This window comes from Lupinus angustifolius, chromosome LG15, assembly GCF_001865875.1.
Source record: "Lupinus angustifolius cultivar Tanjil chromosome LG15, LupAngTanjil_v1.0, whole genome shotgun sequence".
NCBI classification, from domain to species: Eukaryota; Viridiplantae; Streptophyta; class Magnoliopsida; order Fabales; family Fabaceae; genus Lupinus; species Lupinus angustifolius.
The window spans coordinates 16985979-16996676 of NC_032023.1; the positions used below are offsets into that span (position 1 = coordinate 16985979).

A 10698-nucleotide genomic window follows, 5' to 3' on the forward strand; every position below is an offset into this window, starting at 1 on the left:
TTCTTGGAGAATTCAGCACACAAATTTCACCTCATATATGATGTTGCTTCCATTGGGGTGTTGTGATGTGGTGTTGGGTATAGAGTGGTTGGTGACATTAGGAGACATCACCTGGAACTTTGATAAACTAACCATGGATTTTGTAGTTCAAGGCAGAAGACATGTGCTAAGAGGATCTTCTAATGATGGTCTCAAAACTATTAGAAAACAGCAATTGAATAAAGTCTTGACAGAGGGTGTACAACTATCTATGTTACAGCTATGTCCTGAGGAGGGGGGATTACTACAATCACTCACCACTCATGCAGAACCAACTGTGTTGCACAACCAGATTAGTCATCTACTAGCCAATTTTACTGAGGTTTTTGAGGAACCTTCCCAATTACCCCCTATGAGGACAGGTCACAATCATTTAATTCCTCTGTTGCAGGGCACAAATCCAGTGAACAAGAGACCTTTTAGGTATGCCAAGCACCAAAAAGATATAATTGAGAGATTGGTCCAAGAGATGTTGCAATCTGGGGTCATTCAGAACAGTTCCAGTCCATATGCTAGTCCTGTGGTTCTAGTGGGCAAGAAGGATGGCTCTTGGAGGCTTTGTGTTGATTATAGAGAATTGAACAAGGCCACAGTTAAGGACAGGTTCCCTATTCCTTTGGTGGAGGATCTTATGGATGAACTTCATGGCTCAACTATCTTTTCCAAGCTGGATCTTCGTGCTGGCTATCATCAGGTTAGAATGCACCCTGCAGATATCCAGAAAACTGCCTTCAGGACACATGCAGGCCATTATGAGTACTTGGTCATGCCCTTTGGCTTGACAAATGCTCCTGCAACCTTCCAAGGTCTCATGAATTCTGTTTTTCATCAATTCCTTAGGAAGTTCTTGTTAGTCTTTTTTGATGATATCCTCATATATAGCAAGTCCTTGAAGGAGCACATTGAGCATCTCAGAAGGGTATTGTTGCTGATGAAGGAAAATTGCCTGTATGCAAAAGGATCCAAATGCTTTTTTGGTGTTTCAAGGGTGGAGTACTTAGGCCATTTTATTTCAGAAGAAGGGGTTGCTACTGATCCTTCAAAGCTGGCTGCTGTCAAAGAATGGCCTTTACCTCAATCACTAAAACAATTGAGGGGTTTCCTAGGACTAGCTGGTTATTACAGGAGATTTGTCAAAGGGTATGGGGGAGTAGCCAAACCCCTGACTGATATGCTCAAGAAAGACAATTTCTGCTGGTCACCAGAAGCAAAAACTGCATTCCTTCAGCTCAAACAACTTCTGATCTCAGCACCTGTCCTTGCTATGCCAGATTTTTCTAAAGTATTTGTAGTTGAGGTAGATGCTTCAGGAACAGGGTTGGGTGCTGTGTTGATGCAAGACCATCACCCTATAGCCTATATCAGTAGAGCTTTGAGTTTACAACATCAATCCCTGTCTACTTATGAAAAAGAATTGATGGCAGTGGTCTTTGCTGTGCAGAAGTGGAGGCATTACTTACTCAATAGGCATTTTGTAATCAAGACTGACCATAGCAGCCTCAAATACATGCTTGATCAGAGGTTAACCACTGCTTTTCAACAGAAATGGTTAGTCAAGCTTATGGAGTTTGACTTCACAATTGAGTATAGGCAGGGCAAGGATAATGTAGCAGCTGATGCACTTTCCAGGTTAGACACTTGCAATGCTCTTGTGGTGCACAGGGTGGACTCAGCTCTGGTGGACAGAATAAAACTATCTTGGGAGCAAGATGCTAGTTTGATAACCTTGAAGGAGCAACTTTTGCATAATCCTTCATCTCACAAGCATTACACTTGGATGCATGGTGAACTACGCAGGAAGGGTAAGCTGGTTGTTGGCAATGATGCTCAATTGAGAGAAGACATCTTGAATTGGTTGCATACCACTGCTGTAGGTGGCCATTCTGGCAGGCATGCTACCACTCAAAGAATCAAGGCTGTGGTATTTTGGAAGGGGTTGAATAGAGATGTCAAGGCCTTCATCATTCGATGTCCTACTTGTCAACAATGTAAATATGAGACAACTGCTTCCCCTGGGTTGCTTCAACCACTGCCTATTCCAGGGCATGTATGGCAACACATTACTATGGATTTCATTGAAGGATTGCCCTTATCAGCAGGAAAGCAGGTTATTTTTGTTGTGGTTGATAGGTTAAGCAAGGCTGCTCATTTCATGGCCTTAGCTCACCCTTACACTGCTGCTAATGTGGCTCAATCATTTTTGGATCATGTCTTCAAGCTACATGGGTTTCCTGAATCAATCACCAGTGACAGGGATCCTGTTTTCATCAGCAAATTTTGGCAGGATCTGTTCTCATTGCAAGGAGTTCAATTACAACTATCTTCATCTTATCATCCTCAAACGGATGGCCAGACCGAAGTGGTCAATAGGTGCTTAGAAACTTATCTGCGGTGTATGTGTTCTGATTCTCCTCATCAGTGGCTGCATTGGTTATCCTTAGCTGAATGGTGGTACAACACAACATTTCACACTTCAATTCAAGCCACTCCTTATGAAATTGTGTATGGACAACCACCACCCATTTGCCTTCCTTATTTGCCTGGTGGTTCTTCTGTTGAATTGGTGGACAGAAGCCTAACTAAAAGGGAAGAGATGCTAAGGGTTTTGAAGTTTCATTTGAGAAGGGCACAAGATCGCATGAAGCAAGTTGCTGATAGGCATAGGTCTGATAGGGAATTTGCAGTGGATGATTTTGTTTATGTTAAACTCCATCCATATAGGCAAAACTCAGTTCAGTCCCGAATCAATGCCAAGTTAGCACCTAAGTTTTTTGGTCCCTATCGTGTTACTGGTAGGGTAGGCAAGGTGGCTTATGTGGTGGATCTTCCTCCTCAGTCTAAAATTCACCCCGTTTTTCATGTTTCCCAGCTTAGGAAACATGTGGGTGCTGCCATAACTTCTACTACTCTTCCACCTACGGGGTCTAGCCTTTCTACACATAAGGAACCAGAGGCAATTCTTGATAGGATGACAGTAAAGAGAAGGGGAAAGGCAGTAACAAAGGTTTTGGTCAAGTGGAAACATCAATTGGATGAGGATGCTACTTGGGAGTTTTTCTTTGAGTTGCAGAAGCGTTTTCCTTCTTTTCATCCATGAGGACATGTCTGGTTTTATGGAGGGGGTATTGATATGAAATATATGTAATAGGGAGTAGAGTAGCATAAATAGGAAGTAGTATAGCATAACTTTCCTTTTTTGGCAATTGACAGTTATGACAGTTAAAACTGTTAGCTATAAATAGCAAGTTTTAACTGTTTTGGTATTAACTGATTTTTGAATACAAAATTGAATTCTCTCTTGTATCTTTTCTTCATCTTGAATAAACAACTTCTCGGGATCTTCCATTCATCAAGAATCCCCTGTTTTTCTTCTTCTATTCTTCGAATTGCTTTAGATTCCTAGAATCCTAGGCTATTGATAATATCGTCAAGGATACGCAGAAGGTCTATGTTATAGGGGAGCAGTTAAAGAGAATTAGACATTGAACAAGATGAAATCATATATTCGCTAAGGTGGAGATTCTTGCGTAGATTTCCTAAGGAGCAATATATTCTTCTATTTCAATCAAGGTGGAGAAAGACTTGAAATATGTTATTGTATTAGTCCATATTGTCTAATATTGAAATAGAGTAGAGTAACTAATGTTATATATTGGACTCAGCTCCCCTTGTTATAATGTGCCCAAGTAATTTTATAAACTCTTCCATTTAGTTCATTTCTAGGTAATTGAGAACTTACATGATGAAATCCCAAATCTTCAATTCATAACAACTTCAAAATTGTGCATAAAAATGTTTTGTCGCTTGCTCCCATTTTCACAAATAAAATAAATCATGAAGAGTGATAAGTTTTGAAGCATAGCTTACCAGAAGTAATATACAACTTGCGAGAAGAGGAGGCATTAAAAACTCGAAGAATGAACTTGGCAACAGGTGGGTTCTCCTTAGAAATACGAGAAGGTTCTGGAAATAGATGTATGTATAGGTACCTGTTCCTCTCTATAGATAAGTACCTAAAAAACAAGTAGATGCAAAACAAGGAAACAGTAATCAATATTCCCAACAGTAATTCAAGATGTATGTAAAGGATGACCAAGTGTGCAGGTCTCCCACCAAGGGGTAGTGTAAGCAGCAACCTTACCATTGTGCCGAAGCTTAAGCTCGAAAGACAATAAATGAGTAAATAAAAACATACCAGTTCCAGATTCCGACCTTAAAAGGGTCAGATTTTTTGTAGGAGCAAGGTCCAAAGTTGTCGACTTTCCATTGAGCTAATCTGGCAACAGTATCAACCCTTGAATCTGCCATGCCTGTGTCTGAAAACTGATGGTGAGAAATCACAAATAGATGACACAGGTAAAGTTAGGTATGTTGGAATGAGTCTATAGCATTTTGACTTTCCCTTTTTGCTTCTTCATGCTAGTTTCCTACCTCAGCTCAATAATAACTCTATTATTGATAGATGAAAGTGATGTGCTACTCACTACTATGATCTAGTACTTAATATAAGTCACTCTCAATGATCACACTGTACTCTTTAAGTGTTTGGACACAACAAGATATGAGATATCTTATTTAATAAAAAGAGGATGAGATAATTTTTGACATTATTTTATTTAAATTTGAATTATTAATATATATTTTTAGGATACATGTCATAATTCTTCACTTTCCAATTTATATAAAATGTGCCATTTTTTCACTCTACTAATCCATGTTGATAAGCCTTTAAAAATCATGTTAAATGTTGATAAGTGTTTAATTTTAGAAGAGAAGTGAACCACGCTTAAATAATTTTCAAATGAACAAGTCTTTGATGATGATCAGCCTGCAAATCTTTCTAGGAAAATATAAAGATTATTTGGTAAACAAGGGCAAAATGTCATTTGGTGAAGATAAAATATAAAAATAATAAAATACATGGTTATGTGTAACTTTCTTAAATAAAGTTCTCCAATAAATGGTTATGATTTCAAAGGCAATAACTCAATAACTGAATCCATGATATAACACATCATTCCTATTTCATTTTATATACAAACAAGGTGTTCATGGTTGATAAGATTCCATAAACGAATCCTAAGTGCATAAAAAGTAGGATAGAAAGATAATTCTGCAACATGAACCCAGAATCAATCAGATCACCCCATTGTCATCCATACACATAAGTACACAAATTCCAATACCCTTACATTGGAACTCATGGAATATTTACAAATGAACCAGTTCTGTTTGAAGGCATCATTCAACCAGGTACAAAATAATCCATTTTCTCCACAGGGAGATTCAAAACAGATGTCTCCACCTATACAAAAAGCAACAAAAAAATTGAGGGTGATTAGATTTCGGAGACAAGAAGGTCATAGCTCCTAGTCATGACCCAAAGAATCTCTTCTTTTAAAAACTACTTTTAGCTTTACATATAACTAATATTGATCTGTCAGATACTTATATGTTGGTCATTATGGATACTCTTACCACATTTTAATCTATTTGGACAACTTTAACCAACAAAAACATTAAGAAACATAATGTACTTGATTGGCTAAAAAAATAGATTTTTAATAAAAGATATTGCAAAGCCTAGAGTTAAGGTATATTTTTATTTTGAAATAATTATAAAGAATTGAAGACAGTATCTAGGCAAAAAAATAAGCATCCAGATGTGATAATCATTGAAGCAAGGGGCTAATTAAAAAGTTAATTCAATTGCTCAATCTAGTTGCTAAAGCCTGAAAGTGAATAGAAAAGAACCAAAAGTGAGAGAAAAATGTACCTCCCCAAATGGAACAAAGACAAAGGGAGTCATGCCCCTCTTATGTGAAACTGCTGGAACATCTGGGTTGTGTGTTTCATCATCCTGCCATCCTTCGACAACTCCGAGAATGTCCTCTTCAGGTGCACTTGCCTCACTACTGTTTACACCACTGGTGACAAGTGAGACCAAATCCATCCTATTGTTTGCTCCTGCAGTTGTTCCTCTTAGCCTATAAAACAGGTAGATGCAAAAGGAAAGTCCAACTATCAGTTAGCACTGGTTATGAAATGATTGTTTTATTTCTGAAACAGCTCTTTTTGGGTATAAAAGCTGTTTTGGGATAAATCTAATGTTTGGGAAAATTGATTAAACCCTTACTATTCACTTATTGTTTTCCCTTGTTATTACTTTTACTGCATCATAGAGGTTCTAAACTCCTAATCTTCAAACTTGGCACATAAGTCTGAGTATTACAAGAAGCCTCAACCAACACAAAGGTTGTTAACAAGCTGTCCTCTGCTCAGACCATTCTCATCCAATCATAACATCCTCCAGTTTACCATTTTACTTCACCTTTTTTGCTCTTTTAACAAGAATAAATAATATTTCTAAAAAAGATACTCCTACTTTTCTAGCTTTTTTTCATTTATTTGGGGTTCGGAAGAGGAGCAAGTCGAGAGAATTGTCTTAAGGGGCATTACTTGGAAACCATTGAACTCGGAACCAAAACAACTTCTAATCATTTAAAACATTTCTCTTAATTTACCATTTCATCCCCCACAGTTGAAAATAATTATAACAAAACTTGGTATAGTTTGGTACTTAGCATGAGTATATTGCACATGAAATCCCAACCCAATTAGAGAGGGAAAAAAGAATTATTTTCCGGTTCTTGATGCTAGCTTAACAATTCAATATGACATATTATTCAGGCAAACTTATCAAATACCTCAAGCGCATCCTCAATACAGTAGGTTGCGCGCCTGGATACAGTATAGCAGCTTCAACCTGCAATGATAGTTTGAAATGCAAATATCTCAACATCCACTTGATAATATACAATACTTTTCCTTAGAAGAAAGTGTCTACTAAGATCTAAAACTGATGAAAAATAAAGAGGTATAAAGAGGGAGAAAAGTAGCAGCAAAATTCAATAATTTGACAAAAATTACAACATAACCTTGTCATCTGACAATGTGTAGTTGCCACCAAAAACAGATTCTGCCTTAGATGATCGAAAGCTCATGCACTTCACCACATCCTTGACCTTTTGAGAAGAGTTCTAGAGATAACACGAAATTAAAATATCATACAGTCACTCAGATACAATAGAAAATATATGTTAAATGAATTCATGTAACAAAGAATAACAACCTTATAAAGAAATCGCCCAGAAGGGTAAAATCTCAAGTACCGGAAATAGCATACCTGCAGAATACGGATCAAAATTATATACAGGCTTACCCAACAAGTTCTTCAGATTCCATGTCTTGGATTGTGGGGAAAATGAAAAGACGAATACAGACTAAGAAAAATATGGAAATGATATTGCTATGATGTGATAATGATGAGATAAGATTATTATACAAAAGAAAAGGCCAAACGATCCTCTCTATAAATTATATTAATAGTAGACTCCTAGCACTAATTAAATAAGGAATCAAACCAGAAAATAATAAATAGAAAATAACGTCTAAGAGATCTTCTACAGAACTAAAGTATTCTAGGATACAATGAAAATACTGTGAGATACTTTTATGCTTCTATAATTCTCAGATATTCCAATAAGTCAATAACATTGACAAAGAACACAGCTTATACTCTTATTTCGAGTATGTTGCATTTCAGTACAAGAATTATCACAGGAGAACACTATGCTCCCATATTTTTAGGATTTATGAAGTCCCATACAACTTGAGTGTGTGAAGCAATTAGTGATTCAACTTTCAAGAATATACATGGTAAACTGATGAAGTCAAAACTCCCTATTTGCTAACAAGTATGCACACTGCTGCAAGCATCTTATTCCCAAAAGATAATATAGATAAATAATTCACAGAAAAGCTACTTAACCACTATGCTACTTAATGACAGAATATCAGAAGTAAAAAGAGGATGTCTATAGCCTAACGACAATGGTAGACTTAAATTCATACCACATGAACTGGATTAGTAATCTTCCACTCAGCAACGCCCACTCGAATGTAGGTGTTTCTGCTCACATATAGACCTGAAATCAGGGAGCATAATAAGACGAGGGGCCTAGACAAAAAATAAAACAGAAAAGGCATACAAAAAACATGTGCATCTCTTTTATCTCAAAATTGCAGATACGTTCATATTAAAGGTTTTTTTGGTCTTTTGGGGTGGAGGGGAGGGAGACCCATAGAAAACCAACATAACAACCTCACCTTTAAATATGATATATTTTCATATAGAATTTATTTAAAAATAAAAAAATACACTAATACCCCCTAAGGTTTAGTGAAATTACACATATCCCTCCTTTTTTATGCCTACACAAACCACCCCTAGTTTATATATATTACATTCGATATCCCAGTAGGGGAGGAGGTGAGTGTAATGTTTTAAAAAAGAGGAGTGCTGGTTTAATTGAGTTAAACCTCAAGGTTGTTAGTATAATTTACTCATAAAAATGAACTATTCCCAATAAGGAGCATGAAATAAGGTGATGCAATAAGATAGCTACTCTTACCATCAGTTCGCAACCTTGGTCGTGAGAGCCACATTTTCCGCCATGAGCCATCATATTTTGATTGAAGGATCTTATAGTTTTCTACCATTCCAGAGAACTTCAGAAAAGATACTCCATAATAAGAAGATATGATTTATATGCAATAAAACTTTCATATTCAAAACAACTGCTGAGCTTACCTGCCAAGCCTTCAAGCATGCATTGCGCCAAAATACAGGGTTTCTAATTGTGTACCTCCATTTTCGACACACACAAGATGCTTTTCCCATGTCATATGGAGTCATTCGAGCAATGACCTATAAAATATATCAGTAAATATGAGTCTGTTCTTGTATACATCTACATACCTCTCAATATATGAATTTTCATTCATCTAATTGGTTCAAAATAACCTCATATGAGTTCTTTTTGGATAAAAATCTGATCACTCATCATACAACTACAAAACCGTATAGGGATCAGGGACGGAACTAGGTATGTGGAAAATGGGGCACTTGCAGCCCACCCCATAAAACAGTTCTTTAGTGTATATATCTATAATGCATTTGCCCCACTTTCCATATTTCTTAGTATATCTTGATGACAGAAATGAGTTGCATCACTTTTATGTTTTCTTCACATCAAAAGTAGTAATGTTTACTTTTGTAGGATATAAGACTTTTATTTTTCATAAATTAAACTTCAGACAATTATTAGTATGAGAAATAAATTATTTTTTATTTGGCTTATGTTAAAATCCCGCCCCCTTACTTATTTTTTTTCCTGGTTCCCTCACTTGAAAGGGAGAGAATATTTGTTAACTTCGATTATACATAAGTTCTTTTTTTGGATAAAAGTTTCCTTTAAAATGAGTTCAAAAATAATTTCATGCAATGGCCAAACAGTCCCATGTCAAATACTTAGATCACATTTGGCTGAACGAAAGTAGCATACAACACATGGTAACTAGTCCCACGCAATGTAATTCACATTCTAGCTCTCTATTTTGAAAGAGTTTTGGAGCGCAAACAAAACTGGATTGAAAAGTATAAGAGACAGATGTTCTCTCCCTTCCGGTAGAATCTAAATGTTCTGCTTTTCAGCCTTTCTTTGTCTTGTCCTGCTATGTCAACAGGATACACCGAACACATGATAGAATCCATATGTTGTGATTCTCATATGTCTACCAAACGCTACCATAGTACCATACTATCAAAGAATGACGAGTGAAATTGATGACAAAGTTCATAACTTCATGATGAGAAATACCTCAAAAAGCAGCTCATCCGGTAAGGAACGATGTATAAGCGCAGAATCCACATAAGGCTTTCTACTTATACTTCCAAATGGCGCAACAGGTCTCACATTAACTCCATAAAGGTCTGGAACAAAACACATACAAATATCAGGAAAATGTAGAAAAATGGATCAAAATAACCATTGTAGCATTATGAAACATACCAAGCCATGGCCTCCTTGTAATGAAGAACTCAACAGTCTTCGACCTCAAAACTGATTCGAGTTCAGAAGGAACTGTTAACGCAAAATCTGCAGAGAAGACAAAACTGCACTAAAACCTGACTTCGTGAAAACCAATTTATGAACATGAAAATGACCTTTATATGCATTTACAGCTGGAGAACTGATCTTATTCAAAACCCAAATCAAATTTGAGATTTTTTTTTAAAATCACGTGTACCCAGGACCCAGAATGTTAAAAATTTGATACGTTTGAATAACCAATCATGTGGGAATAGATACGACCAATTCAAATTAACAATCAAGAACGTTGAATTACATGAAGAGTGAAGTGTAGAGAAGATATTGAAGTATACCTGAACCTCCTGATGCCATGGAAACATGCAGAGTTCACGAATTTGTGAGGCAAATTGAGAAATGGGGCGAAAGGAAAAGAGAATGAAAATGAATCAGAATTCAGAAACCTGGTAATAATAATAATTTGGACTTAAACAACCGACTCTAATAAAACGTTATCGTATCATACGACCCATGTAAGGACATTGGCGGGGCCTCCTACGATTAAAACTTCAGAAAATGAACGTGCTCCTGTTTTTTTAATAGAAAAAAATATATACACTGACAATGTAACAGTTTTTTATATTATTATTATATTATCTACCATTCATTTTTAATTATTTTTTGACTTTTCACAAAAAGTAATTTAAATGAACGATGCATGATGCAT

The 10698-nt window shown here is 36.3% G+C and overlaps 2 protein-coding genes across 3 annotated transcripts in view; both read right to left on the reverse strand.

Moving 5' to 3' along the window:
- Nucleotides 1-4349, reverse strand: part of LOC109328714 (BTB/POZ domain-containing protein At1g21780-like) — an 8354-nt gene extending 4005 nt beyond the window's left edge. The window contains exons 1-2 of the mRNA XM_019562305.1: nt 4235-4349; nt 3907-4052 (exon numbers count right to left, since the gene is read on the reverse strand). Coding sequence (XP_019417850.1) covers nt 3907-4052; nt 4235-4347 — 259 coding nt within the window. The 5' untranslated portion in view covers nt 4348-4349. The remainder of the gene's footprint in view (nt 1-3906; nt 4053-4234) is intronic.
- LOC109327374 (F-box protein 7-like) lies at nt 5026-10446 on the reverse strand. 2 transcript variants are annotated; one of them, XM_019560489.1, is made up of 11 exons: nt 10328-10446; nt 9954-10040; nt 9762-9874; nt 8693-8809; nt 8514-8610; nt 7954-8027; nt 7172-7225; nt 6978-7079; nt 6747-6805; nt 5816-6026; nt 5026-5344 (listed from the first exon to the last, which is right to left on the reverse strand). In XM_019560489.1, exons 1-11 carry the CDS (start codon nt 10344-10346, stop codon nt 5285-5287), a joined length of 993 nt encoding a protein of 330 aa, XP_019416034.1. In that variant the 5' UTR covers nt 10347-10446; the 3' UTR covers nt 5026-5284. The 2 variants fall into 2 exon arrangements, with proteins under 2 accessions (XP_019416034.1, XP_019416035.1); XM_019560490.1 differs by having other exon boundaries at nt 10337-10443.